This window comes from Ochotona curzoniae, unplaced genomic scaffold (assembly GCF_017591425.1).
Source record: "Ochotona curzoniae isolate NIBS_2020 unplaced genomic scaffold, NIBS_Ocur_1.0 patch82, whole genome shotgun sequence".
Taxonomy (NCBI): Eukaryota; Metazoa; Chordata; class Mammalia; order Lagomorpha; family Ochotonidae; genus Ochotona; species Ochotona curzoniae.
Window position 1 is genome coordinate 283,504 of NW_024467064.1, and position 27,917 is coordinate 311,420.

At 45.4% G+C, this 27,917-nt stretch overlaps 1 protein-coding gene across 1 annotated transcript in view; it reads right to left on the minus strand.

Moving 5' to 3' along the window:
• Positions 1-27,917, minus strand: part of LOC121168269 (ADAMTS-like protein 3) — a 306,621-nt gene that overhangs the window by 271,528 nt on the left and 7,176 nt on the right. Inside the window, exon 3 of the mRNA XM_040998189.1 lies at positions 11,806-11,880. Coding sequence (XP_040854123.1) covers positions 11,806-11,880 — 75 coding nt within the window. The remainder of the gene's footprint in view (positions 1-11,805; positions 11,881-27,917) is intronic.

Sequence of the window (27,917 nt, forward strand, 5' to 3'; positions counted from 1 at the left end):
ATGTATGAAAATGATCTTATTTGTACTCACACACACAAAGAAACCAAGGCCCAGGAGCTCAGGTCATTGAGCCAGGGGCTCACAAACTCCCAGCTGCCCAGTGAAATGTCAGCTTCTTTCACACAGTGATGCACAGCAGTCTTAGCAAAGCTGGATCTTCAGGCAAGGGCTTGGCTCGGTGGTCAGGATGTGATGTGGGATGCCTGCATCTCCTAACTGAATGCTGGGTTGGATTCCAGCTTCCTAGGAATGTGCATCCCAGGAGGCAGTCCTTGGGGATGAGTCCCTGCCACCCATGTGGGAAACCTGGATAGAACTCCAGGCTCTTGGCCCTGCCTGAGTAGTGTAGATGTTTGGAGAATGACCTAGCAAGGGGAAAGTTTCTTTCTCTCTCTCTTTCTTTCTCTCTCTCCCCCTCATTCTCTCCCTTTCACTCTATATCTTCCCTTCCTCTTGCTCCCCTCTTCCCTTCCTTTCAAAATGAATGAATGAATGATTAAATATATAAATACATAAATAAATAAATACAAACCTTTTTTTAAAAGAAAACCTGACTTTTCCTTTAGGAGACATGGATGAGTTTACTTGCGACTTCAGAGGGCACCTCACATGAAACCTACAGCTGATATTTCCACCCCCATTGGAATGGACTTTCTAAGCATTAGGGAGACTTTGGAGCTTGTAGCTCCTTACAGGACGGGGCCCCCAGAGAGGCAAGAGTTGCAGGAAAGTGAGGAGGAGGGAGGCCAGATGTGGACATGTGCAGTCTTCCCAGGGAATGGGGCCAGCGCCTAGAAGACAAGCTGCCAAAACGCATCATCTCTAGCAGCCACTGTCCACAGCTGCCGCGTCACCAGGGAGGGGGAAGTGAGAATGCAGACAGATCCTCCAGGGGCTGTGGATCTGAGACTTGGGGATACAGCTGTGTCTCCCCCTCCGCCCCCTGCTGAAGGCTTGGACTCTGGCAGGAGGAAGTAAACATGGGATGGATTCTCAAGAACAAGATGTTAGTGTTCTAGGCTTTGCTCTACACCCCCCTAAAAGAATAGGGCCCTGCATGAGAGCCCAGCGGCTAAAGTCCTCGCCTTGCAGGCACTGGGATCCTATATGGGCACCGATTCGTATCCTGGCTGCCCTGCTTCCCATTCAGCTCACTGCTTGTGACCTGGGAAAGCAGTGGAGGACGGCCCAAAGCCTTGGAAACCTGCAGCCACATGAGAGAACCAGAAGAAGCTCCTGGCTTCAGATCAACTCAGCTCTGGCTGTTGTGCTCACTTGGGGAGTGAATCAGCGCAGACGAATATCTTCCTCTCTGTCTCTCTTCCTCTTTTAAAAAGATTTTTAAAAGATTTGACACTTCAGTGTCAAGTTGGGTGGAGCATTGAAAGAAAAGACAATCACCACCAGCCACTGTTCACAGCTTTCACGTCACCAGGGAAGGTGCAGGATACAACAGGACTGATAGAATAGGAAGAGAAAAGAAGGGGACACATGTGTATCCCTCCAACAGGGAATGTGATCTCCAAAATCAAGTAATCAGGATCCACACTGTGATACAGCCACCTGTGTTGTCAGCATCTCAGATGGTCACCAGTTCGAGTCCTGGCTGTTCCACTTCCCTTCCAGTTCCCTGTCTATAGCTTGGGAAAGCAGCAGAAGGCTCAAATGCTTAGACCCTTGCTAACCATGTGGGAAATATGGAAGAAGCTCCAGTTTCTGGCTCCTGACTCCTAGTTTCTACCTGGCCCTGCCCTGTTCATTGCAGTTATTTGAGGAATAAACCAGCAGATGGAATATACCTCTCTCTGTATCTGTAACATTGATTTTCAAACACACACATAAATCATTGGGGGTGGGGGGAATCAAGCAGTCCCCAGCTAAGCCACGCACTCCCAATGAATTCCACAAGCCATCTTGATCACTCCTCCTGGCCTAGCCTGAATCCTATAGCTGAGACGCTCAAGTCCCCACAGTGTGGACACTGCAAAACTGCAGTATCAACCTCCACACATTTAAGCTCAGTAGGTGACCATGTCTCTGCTTCACAGGCTACTCTGAAAGCCACCTGGCTGCACTTGGGACTGTGAGCCAGAATGCACAATTTCCTGCTCCTTAAAGCTCTGGCCATGTGGCCCAGCTTCCAAGCCTGCTACAGCCGCTGGGATTCTGGCCTCATCTACCTGCACCACACACTCCCTGCTTCCCGGTGGTCCCAGTTTGCACCATCTACCTGCATCCTCAACCCCATTACAACACTGAGCAGCCACAGGACTGACTTGACACTCTTCACTTCAGAGGTTGATCAAGGTTGACCACCAAGGATTCAAGAAACAGCTTGTGAGATGCTTCAACTCCACAGCGACACAAGCAAAGCGAGAAAGTGTGGCCTTTGACGGAAGAGCTGACAGTTCAACCACTCTGAAGAGTGTGGGGCAAAGGCTAACTGCCAAGAAGGCCAAACTCTGAGCTACTATGTCTGTATTCTGCAGACACCAGAGTTCAGCAGAGGACTTCTTAGGTCAGTGTCAAGGGCATTAACACGCAGGTAGGTCAGATTCTATTAATGGCAACTAAGACCCTGTAAGAGAGCACGCCACATCTGGAGGCTGGAGCTCCCCAGGGAAGGTTTCTTTGAGTTCTAAAGGAAGATTCTCTCAGCTCAGAGCCAGCACCATCTGCAACAAAGACAAGTTAGCTGGGGGATCTGTGCCTGGTTCCTACCAGCCAGCATGGCAAGGACAGCGTTCACAACCTTCCACTCTTGTGAGAGAAATGCCAGGTTGACCAGAACTACTTCAGCTCCGTATACCAAGTACATTTTCCTTCCCCAAGGCACCACAAACATTGCGATTTTTGAAACTGAAATCAAGGTTTAAAAAGAAATTTTGCAGGTTGTTTTTGGTGTTAGAAGTAGATGTCGTCATCCCAAGACTTTGGAAGTTTAGGTGTCCAAAAACTTTCTGCTGACATAGAAAATACACTGACTCAGGGAGGATGGGAGGGGAGGGCAGAAGGGAGCTTTCATGTTTTTCTGGCTTGTGAAAATTGAATTCTAAAAGTTTCAGGTTTGTCTCTATCCATCAGCTATTGATTATTTGTTCTGCTAGTACTCATTTTTTAAAGATTTATTTTATTTTTATTAGAAAGGCGAATATACAGAGAGGAGAGACAGAGAGGAAGATCTTCTGCCCGATGATTCACTCCCCAAGTGAGCACAACGGCCAATGCTATGCCAATCCAAAGCCAGGAGCCTCTTCCAGGTCTCCCACGAGGGTGTGCAGGGTCCCAAAGCTTTGGGCCGTCCTCGACTGCCTTCCCGGGCCACAGGCAGGGAGCTGGATGGGAAGCGGAGTCGCCGGAATTAGAACGGGCGCCCATACGGGATCCCAGGCATGCAAGGCGAGGATCTTAACCACTGCGCCATCGCGCCGGGCCCAGTACTCATTTTTGAACAAACATCTGAGAACACCTCTGCCCAGATTCTGTGTGGTTGCAAACTTCAGCTTCATGCTGTGTCATATTTCCAGACAAAACAGGAGACTGACTCCCTTGTCCAGCCCTCCCAGAGTCATGAGGCAGGATAGGCCCTGGAGGTATCCTCACTCAGAGGGGCTCATGTGCTCAGACAAGCTGCTACCTCCCCAGGGGCCATCACAGGAAGAGCCTTCAGTCCACTGGCATTCACATTTCTCTTTCTGCCACCACACAGGGATTCTCTCCCTCCCTCATGCCCCCTTGCCAAGCCATATACCATATACCACACGTACACCACACACACACACCACACATACGCACACCGTACCCCTTAAACACCACACCCCTTACATACTACACACACACCCTACACCACACCACACCTTACACATACCACACACACACACCCTAAACAACACATACACACACACCACACATACACCCCTTACACACCACAACACACACCCTTCACCAGCCCACACAAACAGAGCCCAGATCAATCAGTGAGAAGACCCGGCTGGGCCGGGCTTCCCTAAGTCAGTTCTCTGAGAGGGAGAAACCTTTAACGAGCCAGCTACTTTCTCCCTCTTTGGAGCAACCAGGATACCCAATGTGGGGCTCTCCCCAGGGATTCTACCGTTTCCTGGAGACCTAGCCAGGCAGCCACTGCAGGTGCAGAGCCACAGGTCTGGATTTGCACAGCTCTTGCATGCAGAGAGCCCAGGGCTCCACCAGGACCCAACAGTGCCCACACGACACAAGGCTTCTTTGAAAGCCTGCCTCTTCCTCAGAGTGGGTGTGGAAAGTAGGCCTCCCTGCCAAGGTAGACAAGGCAGATCCTCTCCCTGGGCTTGTCCCGGAAACCCCACAAAGGAGTCCATTTGTCCAGGGCTTGAGTTAAGCTGTCTGAATGAGCAAAGAGCTGCCAGGAAACGCATGCCTTACCTGGCATTCACCCAGCAGTCTCCCTGGCCCACCCCTTCCTCTCCTGCTGGCCCCATCCCCATGATCAGGGGTGGTACTGCCCGCACCCAAGTCACCAGTGTTGAAGGAAGGCATGCTTGACTGAAAAGCATGGTCACCACTGATCAGAGCTGATAGCTGCCTGTGCCAAGCACCCAGAGGGGACAGAAGTGTAGACTTGAGAGGTCCCTGGTGCCGAGGCCTTGGGGAATTCCTTCCACATCTGACAGGAATTCTGCTGTGGGGTGACGGAGGGGGAGGGTCTCTCATGGCCCAAAGGAACCATCTGCACTTTGATCCTAAAGTGAAACATGTATTTTCCCACAGTCTTTTCACCTCTAACACTCAGCCATATCTCACAGAGCCAAAGATAGCTTTGCTTTTCAAATTCAGAAACAAGCATTTCATTTTAGGCAAGAAGGAGTGGGGTGCCGTCCTGCAGCATTACCCACACTGAGACTTTAACAAACAACAGAAGTGACAAGAAGTACTTTTTCCCAAGAGCTTGGGCAGAAACTGAATATAAGACAGAAGCCAATTCTACACCATATCCTATAAAAAAAGGGGACCAGAGGTGCTTGGGGAGATGCCAGTTGGGCAGGGTACTAATTAAGTGGAGTGCTTGGCATAGCAGTTAAGACACCCACTCTAGTTCCTGATTCCAACTTCCTGCCAACTACCCTGAGAGGCAGTAGGTGATGGCTCAGGTCATTGGGTTCCCACCAACCATGTGGGAAACTCGGGTTGAGTGCCTAGCTCCCAGCACTAGTTCAAGTCCCAGCTGTTCTACTTCTGATCCAGCACTCTGCTAACACACTAGGAAGGCAGCCAAAGATGGCCCAAAGACTTGGACAACTGTCACCCACATGGAGACTCCAATGGAGGTTATGGTTCATGGCTTCGTTCTGGTCCACCCACAGCCAGTCATAACCATTTGGGAAGAGAACCAGTGCACGGAAATGCTCTCTCTCTGCAACTGTCTTTCTTAAAAGTAAATCGCTCCTAATAGAGTGATTAGGGTAGCCTAAGGTTGGCCAGTGTTCCTTAAAGAATCTTTTATTTTTCTAATTTTCCGAACTGATAGGTTGGATCTTGACATTTTCCTGAAATGTCTGCAGAAAAAGTCCCCATTTTTTCTTTTCCAGATGGTGACTCTGTCACTGTGTGTAGTCGCAGTGTGTCCCTGTCGTGCTGCTTACTTCCCAGAGCAGAGCCCATTGCTCCCGCGTCCCAGGGCCTTTGCCCCTTCAACAATGCTGTCTCCACTCTCACCCATGCCTGCCTGTGTCCAAGCCTCAGCCAAGCGTGTGCCAAAGCCCCTACCAGCCGGCGGCAGATTCCTTATGTGAGGCAGGGTGTTGCTCTCGGTTACCAGGCGAGTTTCATGAGTGCAACCCTCATGAATTTGTGTTGATTCAGTAGCAAAAAAAAAATTACCACCTCTTTCTAACTTGGCAATGAAACACCCCCCAGCTGACAAAGTCCAGAAACACATCGGGGACACATTCGTGTTTATTCAAGGTCTTTCTCACCCCTACAGCTTCGTGCTTTTCAGGAAACGGCTCGTCTGTGTGGCTGAGATCACTCAGGCTAGCAGAACGCAGCCTTCCAAGAGAAGAAAATGACAGAAATGTGCCATTTGCGCACACTCTGAAAAACATTTATAGTCACCGTGTGCCAGTTTGTGTTTCAAACCTCCACCGGGCAGTAAGTGTTCGGTGTGCACACATAGGCAAAGCTGGCAAACTTGCTGTTGGGATGTTTATGCTTTTGGCTTTTTCAGAACTCATCAGTCAGCAAGACAGTGATTGGGACTTCCAGAGCCTTGGCTGCATGTACACCAAATGTCCGTGAACTCAAAAAAAATAAGTAAATAAAAATAAAAATAAAAGCAGCATTGGACTTAGTACAAAATGCTGAGGACATTTTAGAAAAGAAGCTAATGCTTTTGAACACAAATATGTTTACACTCATTCCTGCAGTGGCAACACAATGGTTGCCACTGCCGTATCAGAGTCATAGGTCAGCAAGAGAAACTATTACACACATATTGTCTTTTGTTAAAAGAAAGAAAGAAGAATGCAAACTATTGCCTGATCCAATTGGGATGCTCGGCGTCATACAGATTTCTAGATTTGAGTTGGTTTCTTCTTTAAGATATGATTTAACCTTCTTAATGATATATGGAATTATAAATAACTTCCTTCTGAGTGTTTAAAACACCATCGTACCATTGCATATTGTTTGACGTGAAAACGTCATGATGTTGTAAGTCCTGAATAAACACTGGATTAGTCTGAGCAAGGGGACCGGATGCATGGAAAACCACATCCATAAACGAGACAAGCTTGGAGACACCAGACACCTGTTCCACCTGGTGATGGCTGCTTAAGTTTGGGAAGGGGGCCAGATCTGCAGCTGGGGACCGGGGCTCCAACCTGCCCCTCTGCAGGTCAGCGACCATGTGGCTCTCCGCACATCCCTTCAGGTCTCCAGACACGAACAGGGGAGGACAGGTTCCAGAAATCCCCATGGCAAGAAGAAAACAGCGTCGCAGCTTTGTTTCTGTACTTTATTTTTTAATTGCTATAGTAATACTATGGGTGTGAGTTCAGGGCAAAAAAAAAATAATATATATATATGTCTAAAAAAGAGTCCCGAGGGCAGAAAAATACTCAGAAGTCAAAGAAGTAAAAGTCTAGGATCCTTTATCATGAGGGGTCACTATATTTTCTGCAACTGAAAGTAGAGCCAGGAGAGAAGTGTGCAGACCTCTCTCCCAGATGCTGAGGGCCCACGGAGACAGCCACGCTCAGCTCAGCATTGAAAGATAAACTAAGCTAGCCTTGGGTTAAGGGGTCCATGTGGGGCACTTTGGCTTCTTTCTACTCCCTCCAATTCCCACTGCCAGTTGCAGAGGAGAGTGCTCGGAGAGGATGTGGCCGGCACATCCCAACAAGGCACATGTGTTGTCCCCTCTGGGTCTCAGTTTGCTCTTGTGTAAAATGGAGCTGAAAACTTGCAGCTTCCCTAAATTGCCAGACCAGCCCATAAAACGACGCGCCTGGTGGTGCAAACATGAAGGAACTGCACAAACATGATACCTTGATGGCCATCCTCGCTACATCCCCACACCAAGTTTATGATCTAAGCATTAAAACATCCGCGTATTGAGTATCTCCCAGGTGCAGATGCTGGGCTCGCCACCAGAGATGCTCACAGACAGTTCATGGCCAGCTGGGTTCAGGTGTGGCCTGAGGGACCGGCCTCTGCAATGCCATGCGTTCAGGGGTGTCCAAGAGAGGGAAGAACAGAGCACTCTACAGCGGAAGCCTGGGTGACAGTCACGGGAGACAGTGATGGCCACACAGCCTCATAAACAACAAGGACATCAGTCAGGAAAACAGAGAAGGATGGCACCACAGAGCCTTCCAGCAAAACCCCAAGCATAATGATAAAATGAACCAAAAAAGGGACCTCATAGATGGGATATAAGCCAGGTGGACGGCTCTGCATGGCTGAGCACAGAATGACAGAAAAGGGACGATCAGAGAAGCTACAGAAACAGACATGGGTGGGATCTTGAACGTGATCCGGAAAGCAGATCATGAAGTTCACATGCCATTCCTAGGAAGCACCGGGAGGATGTTAAGTAGAGATGTGAAATTCTCATTGCAGAGAATGCACAAGGGGTGAATGAGCTAGAAGGCAGGGAGAGGTCCTACTTAGAAATGAGGGTTGAGAGAAAGAAACGAACCTCAACAGAAAAACTCTCAGAACTCTAGGGAAGAAAATGGTGTCCCAATATATTTTAAAGCCTGGAAGAAATGGTGATGTATATCTAGACGTAGATATAGATCTATATAAACCAACTGCAAGGGTAGGCACTCAACCCAGCAACTAACACACGCTAAGATGCCCATTCCTGTGTCACAGGGCCAAGCCTGATTCCTGGCTCCAGATCCCAAGTCCAGCTTCCTGTTAATGTAGACTCTGCTGGCTCAGGGAGGTGAGTGTGTCACCCACAAAACAGCCCTGGATTGCGTTCCTGGCTCCCAGCTTGGCGTGCTCCAGATGGCAGATACTGAGGGCATCTGTGGAGTTAAATTGTGGATGGTGGCAGTGTTCTCTCTCCCTCTCTCTCTCACACACACAATTCTCCCTCTTTCTCTCTCTCTCTTTCTCTGTCATTCTCTCAAATACATAAATAATCATCATCATATTCTTTTTTTAAAAAGATTTATTTGATTTTCATTGGAAAGTCAGATATACAGAGAGGAGAGACAGAGAGGAAGATCTTCTGTTCGATGATTCACTCCCCAAGTGAGCACAACGGCCGGTGCTATGCCGATCCAAAGCCAGGAGCCAGGAGCTTCTTCCCAGTCTCCCACACGGGTGCAGAGTCCCAAGGCTTTGGGCCGTCCTCGACTGCTTTCCCAGGCCACAAGCAGGGAGCTGGATGGGAAGTGGAGCTGCCAAGATTAGAACCAGCGCCCATATGGGATCCTGGTGCGCTCAAGGTGAGGACTTTAGCCACTAGGCTACGCTGCTGGGCCCTATCATCATGTTCTTAAAAACTAACTCAGTGGTGTGTTTTCTCATGCTGCCGTAATTTTGTTGTTGTTATTGTTGTTGCTGCTGTTGTTCTAATTCATACCGGTTGTTGACCTTATTTCATGGCTTCTCATTTATGGGAATGTATAGTGATGGAGTAATAGAGACTACCATATCCAGATGTGGGTACAATGCAACATGCATCCCTGCTTCCAAATCAAAGATGGACTCCCAATGAAACTGTTGGAAATGTGTAGACAATGGGATGGACTGTCTGACATTGTCTGTACCAGCAATGTTGGGGCACACTTAAATAAGAGACTGATGGAATTATGACTCCTTATGAAGGACTATACTATTGTAGCAACATGAGAAAAATCTGTCCGGAGGTGAGAGTTTGGGGGAGGAATCCTAGTCTACATGAAATTGTACCATAAAATTCAAAGTTCAACATAAAAACTTAACAAAAAAAGAAAACACTAACTCTAAAAAAAGGAGGAGATTCTCAGTGTTCCATTAGACATTACAGAAATAGAATCAGCATTGAACATTCTTCCCATGCAGAAAACAACAGAACCATGGATTTGGGGGGGAGATAATTTCTACAAAACACTGCACATATGAGTAATTCCCAAGAACAGCTTAAAAAAAGAATACCCACTCATTTTATGAAATTATCATTTTAACAACAAAACCAGACAAGAATAATTCCAGAAAGAAGATCACTCATAAAATATCAGCCTCACTCCTGAAGACTTCCTAAATAAAACATAAGCAAAATAAATCCATCGTACAAATAGAAGCCATGAGCAGCGGTATGGATCGATAAATTGTAGAGGGACTGTGCAATAGAACACAACAGAGCAGTAAAAATGAATGACCTCAACCCCACACGTCAGGAAAGATGAAACTTAAAACCCTGACACTAAGCAGGCAGACAGAGAATGATTTCATTTGTATAAAATCTCCCAAGTGAGAATAACACCGATGAGACGTTATTGAGGGGCATATAAATCACACAGCTGAATTGTAAAGACGAGCGATGGAAGTGTAAACACAATGTCCCCTATGACCGTGGTTACTTCTCAGCAGAATGGAAGAGGCAATGAAGGATGGACGTGTGCGAGGTCCCAGGGGTATTAAGCACGTCACTCTGCACGTGGGGAGAACCCAGGCACTCATGACATTGTCACTCTAGGTCATCTTTCATATGGCTGTGCAAGCTGGGCACTACACAACCACACATGGCCCATTTTCCACTAAACATCATGGAATATAAATTCTTCTGGGCAGGGATTTTATAGCAAGGTAAGTTTTAAGCTGGGCCTGAATGTTTATTTAGATAGTTTTATATTTAAAACTTCTATAATAGACTCTTTTGCATCAATGAAAAATGTCAAGAAGCAGGAAAACAGGTAAGCATAGAGCTTTCCTTAACCAGTGCAATCAAATCAATTTCCATCATAAATTGCTCTTTCTTTCATCTGCAATTTTTAAGCCCAATGACCAATGAAAAGTACAGTCAAGTCCTCCTCCTCTTTGTAGTCTGTAATTACAAATTCAGTCAACCACCAGATTGAGGGTGGGGGGGAATGGACCTGAACTGAGCATATGTGGTTATTTTTTGTCTTGTCATCATGCTCTAAGCAACACCATTATTGACATAGCATCGTACTGCTTAGGAATTCTGATCAAGAAATGATATCAAGTTCACAGGAGGATGTGCACTGGCTGAGTGCAAACACCACGCCATTGATGTAGACGAGCCTGGAGCATCTGCAGATCTGGGTGTCAGCAGGGAGAAGTGGGGACTATGGAACCAACCACAAAGACATAGAGGAGCGAATGTCTGCCTAGTAAGCCTGTCTCTCCACTGACCATGTTCTTGCCATATCTGTGGACCACCCTTGGCTGTTTCTTCGTGTGCCTCATAAAGTTCTCTTGAAAATGGGACATTTAACAATATGATTTGATGGAGCCTGGTGCAGTGACCCCATTAGCTAACCTCCCCATCAAGCACCACGATCCCATATAGGCATTGGTTTGTATCCTGGCTGTTCCACTTCCCATCCAGTCCCCTGCTTGTGGCCTGGAAAGCTTCAGAGGATGGCCCAAAGCCTTGGGACCCTGCACCCATATGGGAGACATGGAAGAAGCTCCTGGATTCTGGCTTTGGGTCTACTCAGCTCCCACCATTGTGGCCACTTGGGGAGTAAACCAACAGACAGAAGATCTTTCTCTTTCTCCTTCTCTGTAAATCTGCCTTTCCAACAAAGAGAAACAAATCTTTAAAAAAAAAAAAAAAGCATGATGTGGCAACTCTAGAAATCTCACCAGATTCTAATGTAGAAATGTTACTAGCAGGCATGCATGCATGTCTCATCAGTCCCAATTCTAACCCAGCAAATCTAAGTTCAAAGAGCCTTTCTAAAATGCTGGTTTCATTACTGCCCCTATTCTATCCACTCATTTTTCTCCTGTTCTTCCCACTGTTTCCTTCTAGGGTCTCCTACATTTGTGTTCCAGGTCTCTTAGCTTTCCCCTTGTGATCCACTGTGGAATTTCCACGGCATTAGGTTCCCCCACCCTGACCACCCCACACACACACTTGCATCTCCTTCAACTTGTCCACGACACTTTAATGTGAAAATCTCACTCTGTTTTTCGTATAAGAGAACTCTTCATACTGTAGAAGCAACTCTGGAGGTGACGTAGGTTTGAGGTTGCTCCTCCGTCCCCTCCATCAGTGCCATCTCAAGGACGGAGGCCTCTTTGGCAGGGGCTCCTGTCACTCTTCTCCCTGCTTCTCAGCACCTTGGCTGTGCTGCTTTCATACCCATTCACATACACAATCAGAGAACCATCGCAGAAGGACATGTTGAAATCATACTTGAAGAAGAAAACACAGGTGTAAACGTGGCATTCAAACACAAAGACATGCATCTAACTTAGCAGTTAAGTCACGGACCCATTCACCTGCTTCCCATACTCCAGTGTGTGGGTTCCTGACTCCAAGCTCCTGCTAATGCAGCCTCTGGAAGACAGCAGGTGACGGCTCCAGCAGCCGCATTGCAGCCACTCGTGTGGGAGACCAGGACCGTATTCCTGACTTCCCAGCTCCAGCTCGGCCTCAGGTCCTGCCATCATGGGCACTTGGGGAATGAGGCAGAACATGGGGATTCATTCATTCATTCATTCTCATTTTTTCTCTGTAACATTTTTAAATTTTTAAGCTTTTAATAAATAAAAATTCACTGTTGTATAAAAATGTTGATAACTATGCATCTTTTTTTTTTCATAACACATATTCTCTGCAAATTTTTTGAACATCCTTTGTGTACCTGCATTTCAATTTGGGGTCGGGGGAGGAGTGGTGAGGAGGAACCAACATTAACTTATCTTTCAATTCCATCTTCCACCAACATTCTGAAGTCCCCTCTTATATGTTATGATGAAGTTCCCCGGCCACATTTAAGCTATAGCAGTTTATCATCATGTTGGGGGATCACAGGGATCAGCCATGTAACAGAAAGATGAGATTCTATCCTGGTTATCTCCTTACAAGGAGAAGAAACAGAACAAGAGCTGTCTGTGTTCATATAATGAGAAAGGAAAGATGCAGGAGACGGATGCTAACACCAGCTCCTCCAAAAAAGTCCCACAGAGCTGCCCTGCCCCTCCCAGGCACACGTGGCTATGGAGCACACAGAGCGCGACTAGCCTCAAGTGAGACGGGTTCAAAGTGTAAAACAAACACTTGATTTCAAAGACTTAGTATAGAAAAAAAAGCAACATAAAGCATTTCATTTAGAATTTTTATATTGGTTAGATGTTGAAATAACATTTGGATACATTGGGTGAAATGAAAATATGCTACTAAAATTAATTTTCACTTGTGTCTTTTCACTTACTGTGATGTAGCCACTAGAAAATTTATAGCTATGCAAGTGACTTGCAATATATTTCTATTGGCCAATGCTACCCTGCAGGATCCTGGAGTAGTTCTGAGGAGAAGGAACCCCACTGATCTAAGGCAGGTGATATTTCCAATTCTCTTTATTTACCAATTTGCAGTCTTGGGTTCAGAAGTAACAATAAGATTCCTGGTTTAGGTGGTTAGCCAAGTGATTAAGATGCTGGTTGAGGGAATCAGCCTAGCGGTACTCAGATAAGGCTGCCACTTGAAACACCAGCATCCCATATTGGAGCACCGATTGGAGTCTTGTATGTCTTGGATGCTCTGCTTCAGATCCATCTCCCTGAATGCGCCCAGGAAAAGGCTTGGGACCCTGCCACCCACACAGGGCACTTGCATCAAGCTCCAGGCTCACGGCTCCAGACTGGCCCAACCCTGGTATTAAGGCCACTGAGGAAGCAGCAGATCTTTCTCAGTCTCTCTTTCTCCCTCTCCTACCCCATCACCCTATCCTAGTCTTTCAAATGAATGAATCTTAAATAATAAAACACAAAAATGCTGACCAGGACATCTGTGTCCCTTATCACAGTACCAGGTTTCATACTGGCTCTTCTGCCGATTCTAGCTTCCTGATAATGCAGAACCTGGGAACATGGCGGGGTAGGGGAGAGGTGCAGGTAATGGCCCAGTGGGTCAAGCTCATTGGGTTCCTGCCTCCTATGTGGGAGATGAAGATTAAGTTGCAGGCTCCTGACTTCTGCCTGGCCCAGGCCTGACTGTTGCACATCTTTAAGATTATAAACAACAGCCTGTGGCATACATACTCTCTATCAATGTTTTTTTTTTTCCTAAAGAAGATACATTCCAAAGAGACTTCAGAGAGGAATAATCAACACCTCATGGTGAGGCAGATGCCAAGACTGGAGTCAGTCCACACCCATTTCAGTTACTGGGGCTGATGAGAAATGACCATACATTTTAAGCCACAAGAATGAGTTAACCACAAAGATAGAACTTATTATAGCCCCTCAATGAAACTGAGCAACTGCATAAATGGATAAACTGCCTAAACCGGGAAACCAGCAGTTTTAGTAGTTGCACCACAAGCTTCACTTTGAATAGTGTGATCATATGCGACAATTAGACTCAGCTGAGGCCTCACAGTGATCACATTTTTGTGGGTCCCTCCCAAAACAATCAGGGCCCACCGGCCCAGTGTGAGGGGCTGCATTTACAAAGAGGTGAATGCCCAATGGGAGTCAACCAACCCACGTCCCTACTGGAAAGCAGCTCTGCTCTGCCAAGCAGAGTCTTCAAGGGTGCAGAAGGAAGAGTGGGGCTGCTGCTCCGAGAAGTGCCTGCGTCTCCTCAGAAGCTCGTGACAGGTTGTAAAACAGAAGCCTCTTGCTGCTCTTGCTGGCAAGGCTGGAGAGCAGGGGCCAGAGCAGGAGGAGTGGGCGGGCAAGCACACAAGGGCTGCAGCCAGCAGGTGGAGCATGCCCAACCCAGGTGCTCCTGCGCTGAGAAGGGCCCCTCTCCCACCTTGCAGTCCTGGGAGAAGACAAGCAGGGCGAGGGAAAAAAATGACCAGTCCCTGGGCTCAATCCCACATCTGCCCCAGAAACCAAAACTCTCCTTAATCTCGTTTTGCTTTGTTGTTTTTGTGTTTGTGTTTTAACTGAAAGGAGGAACTCGCTGAGATTCTGGAGAAACCGGGAGCTGCTGACCATTTGTGGGCAAAGAGCGGCAGAATCTGCTGGAACACTCATTCATGTCCTCTTCCAGAGCCACCTGGGATAGAGAATGGCTCCTCTCAAAGAAATGAGGCCTGACGCTCAGAAGGAAGCTGTAGCAGGAAGTGGGTGTGGTATCAAGGTAGAAAACAGATTGCTGCAGAAAGACTCTCCAGAACGGTGGGTTTTAGCAGTTGATACCCACTTCCCCCTTCAGAGTACCTGGCTTTGGATCTTGGTTCCAACTCGGAATTCCAACTTCCTGCAAACACGTATCCCCGGGGGGAGAACTAGTGAATACAAGAGCCCCACTTTTATTATTATTCTTTTAATAAAAAGATCAGAAGCCTAGTCTCTCCATTCCTGATTTTGACAAAGATGTGTTAACATCATCATACAAGACTGGACACTTAGGTTACAGCAAAAGATAAGAGAACAACATCTGGCTCTCTAAGAACGTGCAGGCTAGAAAGAAAACACAATAAAATTAACATTTTTGTTCACCAGGAAAGTATTTTTTTACTGGCATTTTAGCGTAGCTAATAAACCTGTGACACTAGAATCCCATCCGGATTCCAAGTCGTGGCTCCTCCAGTTCAGCTCAATGCTGATGGCCTGGGAAAAGCAGGGGACAACCGGGCCCAAGGGCTTGGATAGCTTGGATACCTGCCACCAGTGTGGGAGACCTGCAGGAAACTTCTGACTCCTGGATCAGACCTGGCCATCTGATTACTACCATCTGGGGAACTAAACCAGCAGGTAGAAGATCTCTCTCTCTGTCTCTCTATAGCTCTCTCAAATAAACAAATAAATCTTTTTTTTTAAGAAAGAAAAGGTTGAAAATGTAGGTATTGATTGAGAAACAATATGTAACCAATAAAAAATAGTATTCAGAATATGTAAGTGACAGTTACAAATAAAAAGAAGTAAAAAACACGCAAAAAGCCACATAGGCAAAAAATATGAGTAAGCAATTCAGAGAAGTAAAAAATTAAATGCCAATAAACATGAAGAGATTGTTAGTATTATAATCAGAGAAATACAAACTACAGCCCCAGAGATGTCATTTTGTAGCTCTGAAACTAGAAAAACCAAAAAGCCTAACAACACCCACAATCAGAGGTCATACGGCTCAAGAATGAATTCTGATCTTTCAGTTACAATGCAAATCGGTATCACACCTTTGCCTACTAAGGGTTGTGACAGTTCCTGAGGCTGATCCCGGGCCAGTCACGTCACTTGGCCACCCCACTCCCATGTAGAAAACTTAGAGAAACTCACAGACTAGAAGAGACACAAAACTGTTTATAAAAACAAAACAGATTCCTACAGGAGAATATACGTTTTGATGTCTTCAGGAAGTGAAATAATACTCCACAGCAGGAGAAATGAATTAATTAAAAATACATATAGGGGACAGGCATGCAACTACCATGAGACAGACATGCCAGTATCGTGTATTGAAATGTCAAGTTCAAGTCCTGGCTGTGCTACTTCCAATCCAGCTCCCTGCTAATGTGTCTAGATAGGAGGTAGAACAGCTAAAACAGTGTCCCAATGGGATGCTGACATCACAAGATGGAGTGTTAACCCATTAAGTCACAATGCCAGCCCAGTAATAATATATTTTTAAAACTACATTTAACAACATGAATGAATCTTGTTAGTAACACTGAGCAACTAAAGTAAGTTGATTTACTTATTTTGATAACATAAAGTTTTAAAGCACCAAAACATCACATATTTTGTTTATGAATAAATAGTAAGGGGCCCAGCACAGTGGCCTGGCGGCTAAAGTCCTTGCCTTGAAAGCGCCAGGATCCCATATGGGCACTGGTTCTAATCCCTGCTGCCCTGCTTCCCACCCAGCTCCCTGCTTGTGGCCTGGGAAAGCAGTTGAGGACAACCCAAAGTCTTGGGACCCTGTACCCATGTGGAGGAAGTTCCTGGCTCCTAGCTTCAGATTGGCGCAGCACTGGCCACTGCAGTCACTTGGGGAATGAATCATCGGACAGAAGATATTCTTTTCAGTCTCTCCTCCTCTCTGTATATCTGACTTTGTAATAGAAATAAATACATCGTTTATGTATATATTCATATTTATATAATATATTTGTATATGTATGCATTTATATATTTTTTTAAATTTTTCTTTTTAAGATTTATTTTTATTATTTTTTCATTGGAAAGGCAGATATACAGAGAGGAGAGACAGAGAGGAAGATCTTCCGTCCGATGATTCACTCCCCAAGTGAGCGCAACGGGCCAATACTATGCCAATCCGAAGCCAGGAGCCTCTTCCAGGTCTCCCACGCGGGTGCAGGTTCCCAAGGCTTTGGGCCGTCCTCGACTGCTTTCCCAGGCCACAGGCAGGGAGCTGGAAGGGAAGCGGGGCTGCCAGGATTAGAACCGGAGCCCATATGGGATCCTGGCGCGTGCAAGGCGAGGACCTTTAACCACTTGCGCCACCGTGCCGGGCCCTATATATTATTTTTATACTATATATATATATAGCATATATATATATAAAGAATCAAAAGGAAGAGAAGAGAACTCAAAATTCCTTGGGTGACAAGAAGCAGAGAAAAAGCAAAGTGTGCCTTTTATTATTGTGATTTCTCCAGCTGGGAGACGACAATGTGTACTCTTGTTTTTAAATGCATTTGGCTTTTAAATTTTGAATGTATTTAACAGGCAAAGACAAGGAGAAACGAACCTCCATCCGCTGATTCACTCCCCAAATTCCTGCAACAGCCAAGGCTGGACACAACCAAGAGCTGGAGACTCCATCCAGACCTGCCGCATGGTTGGCGAGGACCCAGCCACTGTGCCATCACCGGCCGGATCTGAGTCTACACTGACAGGAGCCAGAGCCAAGGATCAAACCCAAACACCAATATGGGACATGGGCGTGTTTAACCACTAGGCTAAACTGCCCATTCCCAAACAGAGCAAGCTTACGTGAAATTCAAGAAACTAAATCCCCAAAACCAAAAATGTAGAAAATAGTGCAGCTACCCGACATCAGCAAGGATATTCCAAAGGCTGATGAATGCCAACCCAGAGAAATTGCAAACGGGTCATCTTTGCTTTAGGTTATAAATCTACCAGGAAGCCCTGTGACTCGAATGCACACTGGGGACACGGAGACAACCTGGAGTCCTGCATGAGAGGGAGAAAATGTCAAGTTTCTTCCTACAAGCAGACAGAAAAACAGGAAAGTCAGAAAACGATGTTGGCTATTAATGCCTAGGTTGGGTCTTCACAATACCACAGGGTAGACTTGGCAGTGGTCACCAGATAGGAAAAGCCTGTATGTCCCTCAACGGGAGGCTCTGACACAGAGAGCATGAGAAAAGCATGGAAAGGGCCACAGGAGGGTCATCTCAAAAGACCCTATATGAACCTAGAAGCTGTTTGTGTCCAGTGCCGGATAGACCAGAGATGAAGCTATGCCAGGCACTCATGTGCTGTTGTTTTTGTTTTGTTTTGTTTTGTTTTAAGATTTATTTATTTTTTTTTTACTTGATAGGCAGATATACAGAAAGGAGGAGAGACAGAGAGGAAGATCTTTTATCCAATCAGTCACTCCCCAAGTAAACACAACAGCCAGAGCTGTGCCAATCCAAAGCCAGGAACCAGGAGCTTCCTCCAGGTCTCCCATGCAGGTGCAGGGTCCCACAGCTTTGGGCTGTCCTCGACTGCTTTCCCAGGCCACAAGCAAGGAGCTGGATGGGAAGCAAGGCTGCCGGGATTAAAACCGGTGACCATATGGGATCCTGGCGCATTCAAGGTGAGAATTTTAACCACTATTCTATCACACCCCGTGTGCTGTTGTTGTTCACTTATCTGCCCAACGCAATGTGAACCTCTTCTAGGACAGATGGTATGTCCGCTCATGAGTCTTTATTGTGTCACTGTATGCCATGTAAAGCAGGCAGAGGCCTTAGGAATGGGGGAAGAACCCTCCAAAGGGAAGTTCAATGAGGGGGAGAAACATATACATGAATATCTCAGTTGCACAATAGAATATGAGCAAGTAGAGGAATTCATGAGAGTGGAAGGATCTGGACAGAATTTGTGGATGTCTTGAGTCTTGCAGGATGGCAGAATTCAGAAGACAGGGGCAAATAGCAACAGGACTGAGAAGAGGGGAGACCATGAGGAGGAAAGCATAGGGTACGGTATGGGTACTCGGCCAAACACACAATTAGCAGGAAACAGCAGGACACACTCAAGAGTAGAATAAGAGTCCAGCAATTCCTACCCCGGTGGTCAGCAACAGCAAGTCTGAGCAAGGGGGTCTACCTCCCTCCTCCCCACTAGTGCCAGTTCATTTTGGCTTAAAGGAATGACTGGCTCTATTGAGCCAGTACTTCAAACCAAATCATTCCAAGAATTTCCTTGCACTCCTAAGTTTCTGAAAAAAAATCAGGTGATCCTTGAAAGCCTGCCTGGGGTACTTTCTTCGACGGCTAGACAGCGTGGGTCCCGCTGACAGCAGGCTGGGTGGTGACCCAGCCCACAAACGTAGATGGGAAGCAAATCAGAACAGTCACGTTGCTTCACGAGTTACAAACAACACATCTGGGTAATTCAAAAAAAATAAACACAACTCTTTTCCTTAAAAAGCAAACATTTTTAGGAAAATCACTAGGTGGTATCTGCTCTCTGAAGGAAAATGTTTGGCAAACAGCACGATCCGGGCCAACCCAGAGCACAGACCAATCAGTTTTGTTTAGACGTCAGCACTACCATGCGTCCTCAGTCAACAAGCACTACAGGTCTTCACTCTTGAACACCAGTACTCTCCAGCAAGACAGCAAACTCTTCCATCACATCAGCACAGCAGTGCAGATGAAAACTTGCTTTTGTGTTCCAAGATTGCTATTAACACACTGGTCTGGAAATAAGTGGAAAATTCAAGAGATAAAAAGAATAGGCTCTGAACTGTATGCCCATCCTATTTGCATGGCAAAACCTCATCTTGCCTGGCTGTAGGTTGCCCCAGATAAGGAACATCCCTTTGTGCACCCGGTCCCCGCCACACACACTGCCTGTCCCTGAGGCACTCAGCGGTCCTCTTGGTTATCACATCAGCCATCATGCTACGACAGTGCTTGTGCTCAAGTGACCCTCACACAGTAACATGACTTAACTACGATGCTGATGCCACTAACACACTTTATGCCATCACCCAGGCATGACATCATCTCACATTCTCAAAGGAAAGGTGATAAGATAATGAGAGAAACCATGCTCGCTCGGCTTTCACGCCAGTTTCATCAGAATTGTTGAATTTATGCATGTCGAGTTATTTGCTGCATTTTCGTATTTCTTGCTTTTCACGATTGTAAGATCCACGGTGAGACTTTGTTTCAAATCCATTATTGGTACCATTTCTCTCTTATTCGCTGCAGGGCTGCTTGCTGTTTGGTTAGGCTTTATTTTATTTATTTTTGGTTGACACACTAAACAAATCAGGTTTTTGATTTCCCCTTCTTTGCCTATTTTCTATTTTAGCAATTTCTGTCCCTGTCATTATTTTATTTGTTTGTTATTTCAGGAATCTTTTCCCTCTGATTTCCATTTTCTTAGGGATGGCAGTTGATTATGAGTAAGAGAACTGAGACAGTCGATCTTGCTTTATAACAATCCATTCTCTTTCCAAATTAATCCGCTCTGCAAGACCGGCATGATTTTCTTCTGAGGGCGAGCCTTTCCACCAAGCCCCATTTCTTCAAGCTTCAATCCCTTAGCACCACATCCAAACCACAGGAAGAGGTTTAACCCAGATCTTAGCATTCTGTTTCATACAGAGACAAGCGTATTCAAAAATCAATATGGAGGGCCCGACAGTGTGGTGGCCTAGCAGCTAAAGTCCTCACCTTGAATGTGCCAAGATCCTATATGGGCGCCGGTTCTAATCCTGGCAGCTCCACTTCCCATCCAGCTCCCTGCTTGTGGCCTGGGAAAGCAGTCAAGGACAGCCCAAAGCTTTGGGACCCTGCACCCGTGTGGGAGACCCAGAAGAAGTTCCTGGCTCCTAGCTTCGGATTGGCATAGCACCAGCCGTTGTGTTCACTTGGGGAGTGAATCATTGGACGGAAGATCTTCCTCTCTGTCTCTCTTCCTCTCTGTATATCTGACTTTCCAATAAATAAATAAATCTTTAAAAAAAAAAAAACAATATGGAAAGGCAACAGATCTAGAACAGCTAAAATAGGGTTGACAAGGAAGAACCAAGTACGAGGACTTACACCGAGCCCTTGGGCTCATAACTTTAAAAACATTTTAATTATCTAGTTTCACTTTGAAAAGGAGGGGGAGAGGAGGAGAGAGATGCAGAGACACAGAGAGACCATCCATCCGATGATTCACTCCCACCAATTTCCACCAGGCAAAGCCAGGTTCCAGAACCCACTTCCTATCTCCCACATGGGTAGCAGAGACCCAAATAACCAAGCTATCACTTGCTGCTTCCCAGGCTATGTATTAACAGGAAGTTCGATCAGAAGTAGAGCCAGGACTTGAACCAATACAAAATGCAAGCACCTTAAAGCATCCAATACTCACTCCCTCCCACCTTGCATTTGACAAAGCGGCAAAAATAATTCAAAGTAGGAAAGATGGTCTTTTTAAACAAATGATGGTGATGTTTCAAATTGGGCATCCATCCACAGGCAATCTCAACCCAAGCTTCACAAAACTGAGTCCAAATAGATTGTGAATTGAAATGTAAAAACTATAAAGCTTTTAGGCGGTGGAGGGGGAGAGACAGAGAAATTTTCAGGTCAGGACCTGTGTCTAGGCTGAGTTCTTAGCCATGACACTGAAGTGAAAAGAAAAAAAGAAAGGATCAACTGAACCTAATGGAAATTTAAAACTTTGCCAAAGATCCTAGTAAGAGGATGAAAAATCAAACTACTAAGCAGGAGAAAATGTTTACAATCACATACCTCATCAAGGGACTCTTAGCACACCAAAGCAGCTAAAACCCCGTTTGCACATACCCACCTTACAATCAAAGAGAAAGCAGGCAAGTCTGTGAATCCGGATGCTGAGCACAGATGAGGACCCCCCGGGGACTCTACTGCCAACTCCAGCCCCAGATTAGTTTCCTAGACGAGCCCTTTCTTTTTTGACCTCATCAAGGGTCCTCAGTCTATGGATTTGTTAATTGAATCTCTGAACGATGTGCTAATCCCAAAGTCTTGTATGATCAAACAGAGCTCTGTGAGCAGTTCCATATGACAGTGTTCAAAGTTGCCTCACTTCCTGCTTGCCATCTGCCAGCCGAAGGACAAGCATCCCTCGGTCAGTCCTAGACTGGAAAAACTGTTAACATGGATCTGGGACTCCATTCCAGGGCCGGTCAAGGAAAGCTCTTAGGGAACTAAGGTTTCCTGGGGTGAATGTCAAGGAGGAGCAGCATACTTAACATCCTGGCAAGGAGGTCAACACGGACAGAGCCATTACTTTGACCTGTTATACGCAACTCCAAAACAGACAATGGAGGAAGGACTGGAGCTTCTGTCAGTACACCCCCCATGCTGCTGTCTAAGCTCCTAAGAAACCTTGTGATATGATCTGCTGTATCAATTAGTCATATCATAAAGGGTGGCTAGTTCATTCATAGCATAGGATGGGCTCCCCAAGCTTTCAGTTACCTTTTGGATTGTCAGCTTGCTAAGTATCCACTAGGGCAGTCAGGTGCACACTGGGTACCACCCAGGAGATAGCCCCCTTGAGCATGAATAGGGCCAATAAACCAAGCCGGCCACAGCAGAGCTGTCTGCCTATCCACACATTCCTCCCCTACTCTCTGCACCGAAATGGTTTCCAGGCCCTGGCATGGGAAACTGCTAATGTATCCCAGAGACTGTTTAGAGTGTTCAGTGCAACTGCTCCGCCTCTGGAGCTGTGAACAACGATGCCTGCCACATTCTGGACCTCCCAGAGATGGGAAGGTCAGTACAATGTCACCAGGTGATGGACGTCAGCCCCCAAAGCCCACCACGAAAAGGGAGGCAACCACGCAGACCCCCAGCAAAGACCTGACCAGGGTCTGGGAGGGTCAGCTTCCATCAGAGGGCCTTGGCAGGAAGGAGTGTCAGTTGCAACTGTCCCACCAACCCCCATGGAAAGGAGGCTCCGTAAACCTGCAAGGTGAAAGGATTGCCCTACCAGGAACCTGGTTCAAACATCCACCTGCTTCACTCTGCCCATCCCACTCGTGGCTTCCTCTTCTCTCAACCTGAGTAACAATGACCACGATCCAGCAGCAACAAAGGGCGGAGCCCTGCATGCATCTGTGCACACACAGGCTACCTCCTCTGCTCCACTTGCTTCAGTCTTTCAGCAACCAGGAAGGTCTCACTTCAGCCCCACAGGAAGAAGGGGCCTTGACAACCACAGACCCTGTAAGAGCATTCTCTTCAAACATCCTTGGAGCTCTGCCTCCCAGCCTCCCCTCACCACCGACAGGTTTTGACCTTACAAGGTCATCCTCATCCGTTCATGGATCAACACCTTATTTTTGGACACTAGCGAAACCTAACGTCTCATTTCACAAATTATAGATTCATCACGTATCATCTTCACTTCCTCTTTTACAAAATAGATTCATTTATTAGAAAGACAGAGTTCCAGGGAGAGAGGGAGAGAGGGAGAGAGAGAGGAGAGGAGACTCCAGCCATTGATTCATTCCCCCAAATGCTTGCAACAGCCAAGGCTGGGACTGGTCAAAACCGGGAGGCTGGGTCTTCTAATAATAAAATATTAGAAGAATGGATCTGAAGCAGAGGAGCTGGAACTCACACCAGGGTTCTGATCCATGACAAGTGAGAAAACCAAGAGAGCAACAGCCAGGGAAGAGAGAAGGGCAGCCGGACATTGTCCTCCAATCGAGAAAACGCCACTGTATAATCAAATATCCATAGAAACTGACCAATACGTCAACTTGGAACACATAACATTGAGTGCTTTAACATGTTTCAAAAAGTGAAAACTTTAAAATCTATATTCCCTGAAGAGGAAATAAATCAGAAATTGGCAAAAATAACTATATTTTTAGAAAAAAAATCACAGGATATTCCTCTTTATTATAGCCCACAAAATGTTTAACTTTTGATGAAATAAAACGTTTCTAGGAAAACACAAACTATAACAATAATTAAAGTAGAAGAAAGCCTGAAAAAGCAACAGTTATGTGAAAAGTAAAGAAGTTATCAAAGATATTCTCCCACCCCCAGAAAACTTTGTGCCCTCTTCATTTCATTGGAAAGTTACTTTGAATATTCAAGGAACAGACTATTGCTGTGACCCAGAAAAAGAAAAACTATGAAAAGTACCCCAATCCATTTAAGGAGGCTAGCAAAAGAATCTTGATATAAAAATCTGAAAAATATAGTACAAATGAACATCTTATGAATACTGATGCAGTAATTTTCAATAAAATATTTGCAAACCAAATCCAGCTGAATATTAAAAAGACAATCTATCATAGCCAAGTACAGTGAGTGCCAGGAACACAAGGATGATTCAATGTTAAGAAACCTATTATTATGATTCCTCATGTTATTAAGTCAAAGAAAATAATCATATAGATAGCACTGAAGAACCCTGGTCACCAGACAAGCTGGAAAATAAAGCTTTTTGTGTGCAAGAGTGAGGGACTTGTGCTAGGAATTTCAGCAGGAATTTACCCCAACACACACACACACACCACACACACACATACTCCTAAACACAGAGGGGCATCTGTTAACACTAGAAGTGCTTCAAAACTGTGAATATATCCCATCGGCCATCAAAAAATTTTTATTAGGTTTTCATCAGCCATGTTTTCATGGAAAGAAATGGCATGACCAAATGTCAAGATGAATCACTAACAATGAGGGTAAGTATTCTTTCCTGAAAAAACTGTAAATCACATTAGAATTAGTATAGATAACTAGGTAGGGGGTGGCAGAGATAAACAAGTGACAGATGGATGGATAGACAGAAAGACAGATATGCAAAACACATTCCTTCCCATCAATCAGACCATCATTTTTTTTTTAATCCCTGAACTACAGGGTTGAGCAGAATCCCTCGCTGGGTTGCGACTGGCTTTAGACTCTGGTCCCGGGTTAGAGTGAGGACCCTGAGTGAGACGGCGAGGACAGCTTCAAAGGTTCTTTGTATCCTGGACGCATGTCTATCGCATGAAGTCAACCTGGAGCACATCTGAAGCAAGGCTTGGCTACGATCCCGCATTCGTGTCGACACCTCCCCAGTTCAGTAATAGTAGTTTACGAGGGTCAATGTGAAGGTAATGATTAAAGCATGCGTTCTGCAACCACACTGCCTCAGTGAAAACCCTGGCTTTGTCACAGGGGTAGATTGGATCATCTCCAGTTCACAACACACACACACAATTCCATTCAGCTCCAGCCTTTATGGTTATGTGGGAGTATACTAGTGGATGGCAAACTTTTTTTTCTTTCCCTTCTCTCTGCTTCTCTCTTCTCTTTCTATAACTCTGCCTTCAACTAAAACTAAAATAATTATTTAAAAGTAAATAAACAAAACATATGAATGACAAAATGGGAAAGCACTTGCAACCTATGTAAAAACAGCATAATTTTTCTTAAAGATTTATATATTTGTATTGGAAAGTCATATATTCGGAGAGGAGGCGAGACAGAGAGGAAGATCTTCCGTCCAATGATTCACTCCCCACGTGGCCGCACGACTGGAGCTGAGCTGATCCAAAGCCAGGAACTTCTTGTGGGTGAGTGCAGGGTCCCAAAGCTTTGGGCCATCCTCGACTTTCCCAGGCTACAAGCAGGGAACTGGATGGGAAGTGAGGCACCCATATGGGATCCTGGCACAAGCAAAGCAAGGACTTAAGCCACTAGGCTACCGTTCCAGGCCCAAGAACAGTAAAATTTTAATAAGTAATTCCCAATAGAAAAGTAGGCAAAAGCATGAAGATGAAAATCTGTTATTCTATTTCTAATGTCTGAAACACAAAAATAGTAAAACAAATGACCCAAAAGCATTTTTTTAAGAAGTCCTGCTGGGATAAGTGTTTGGGATTGTTAACACATAGCTAAGGATGCACACAACCCATACCAGCGTGTTTAGGGCTGAATCACTGCACAGCACTCCCAATTCTAGCACTCTGCTCACATGCACGCTGGAAGGCAGGATTGCTGACAACTTTGTGAGCGACTGACTTTGGGTTCTGAGATGCTGGCTTTGACCTGGCCCAGCCCCAGCTGTTGTAGGCATCTGGAGAGTGAACCAGCCCATGAAACACAGTCTCTCTCTTTCTCTTTCTGTCTCTCTCAGTCTCTCTCTCTCCTTTCCACCACTTAAAAAAGAAATCCTTACAAATAAAATTTCCTTGCAAGGCAAAAGTTTATACCAATGGGAAACTTTCTGGAAGTCAAATCAAATGTCTTAAAACTTCACATAGTTTGTACTAAAAATTCAGCAAATGTATTTTTCCTAGAAATAGTCCAAGAAAATCACAAACATGAGCAAATATGGATCTGTAAGTACATTTACGTGAAGCATTACCCGACACAGCAAAACAACAACGTCCAGCTTCAATGTTCAACAGTAAGAAATGAACTAAGCATGACACATGCAAGCAATGCAGTGCAATGAATATGTTCAATATTCCTGGAGAAATATTTAATGACCAGCTTAAAAACACTTATCAAAATAGAGTATAATTATTTTATGAATGAAATCTATTACAATATTCTAAGAAGGATATTGTCAATATATACAGAAAAATAACAGCTGACAAGAGTTCAGGTAAATGTTTATTTTCCTCTGGGTCCTTTGTTATGTTTTGCGTATTTTTTTTTTTTTAGTGTGAATGTGTTTTTAAATAAGAAAAAGACACACAAAGGTAGTTTCTGAAGTGGGAGAGAGAGATTTAGAAAAACTTCATGGGTCCCTTACTATAGTAAATTATTTTCATTAGCAAAGTAGTCACTCTTCCTCTTCTTTAAATTATTTTGAAAATAAAAATGCTATTACATTTATAAATGAAGGCTTGGAGAACAAATGTATTTCTGAGGATTTGACCACAATAATTTATAACATACACTGGCTGGAGCTGCGCAGGGACTGACAAATTCCAGAAAGTAATTGCATAAAATACTTGGAGAGGAAATTGCTTTATGCTTCCATGCTATTTATGGAAATTAGCATCTCTGTAAAAATAAACTGAAAGCAATCACAATCATAAACCTTGAAATGTGGTTTCCATAAGACGTTAGCTCTCCGGCCCATTAGGGATGCCATGGAGGAGCACTGCCGAGTTGCTTTTTTTTTTCTTATTATGAAACAATTACACATAATTGGTTTTCCCCCCTCATAGCTTTAATCCCTCGCTTTCTCCCGGCTGCTTCCCTTTAGCAGTACATGGACTGAAGTATGCATTGTTAAGAAAAGCCTTTCTAAGACTTCCATTTGCCTGTTGAACAATACTTCACCTGGCTTTTAGTCCTCACCTTTCCTCCTGAAATCCACATCATTCCCCAGTGTCCCCTTTCTCCCCCTACAAAACTCTCCTATAAACACAGCAAGTCATTTCCCAAGATCAAGATGAAGTTTCATCTTCATGTGCTCAAAATAGAAAGAAAAGTTCCATTCTTCTCTCTCAGTTCCACTTCATCAAGCTCCATCTCTCAGGTTCTAAAAAAATGGTTCCCATATTTACGTCCTTGTGCCTATGCTCTGGCCAACAGAACTTCAGGACTCATGAGTCCCCAGCATGGAGTAGAACCAGAGGCCTCCCAAGCTTCCTGTGTCCCAGGTGGAGAGATGGCAACCCAGGGATGTGACAGGGGGTCAGGTTGGGGTGGCAAGGATTTACCAACACCCCATGTCAGGCCTCTCAAGCTTCCTGTGTCCCAGATGGAAAGAGGGCAACTGTAGAGACCCAGGTGTGGCCGAGGAGCCACCAATCCCCTATGCCAGAACCTCCACACTGCTTGGCTGAATAATGCTCCTTGTTCATCCTCATCTCACACCTCCTGCTGCCATGGACTCCGCTCTTCAAACACATGGAGTCGGCAGAAATGGAGAAGCAACAAATGGACCCAATTGGTATAGAAGTGAAGAGAGGGCATTTAGAGGGACCTTGGGATTCCAGCCCTGGTTAGTCTTGGTGGAGAATCCAGACCCCAAAAGTGTTGGGTGAGGAAGCAGGGCTTTCCACCAGGACATTTGCTGAAAGTGCACTATAGCTCACAGATATTTCCATCTGC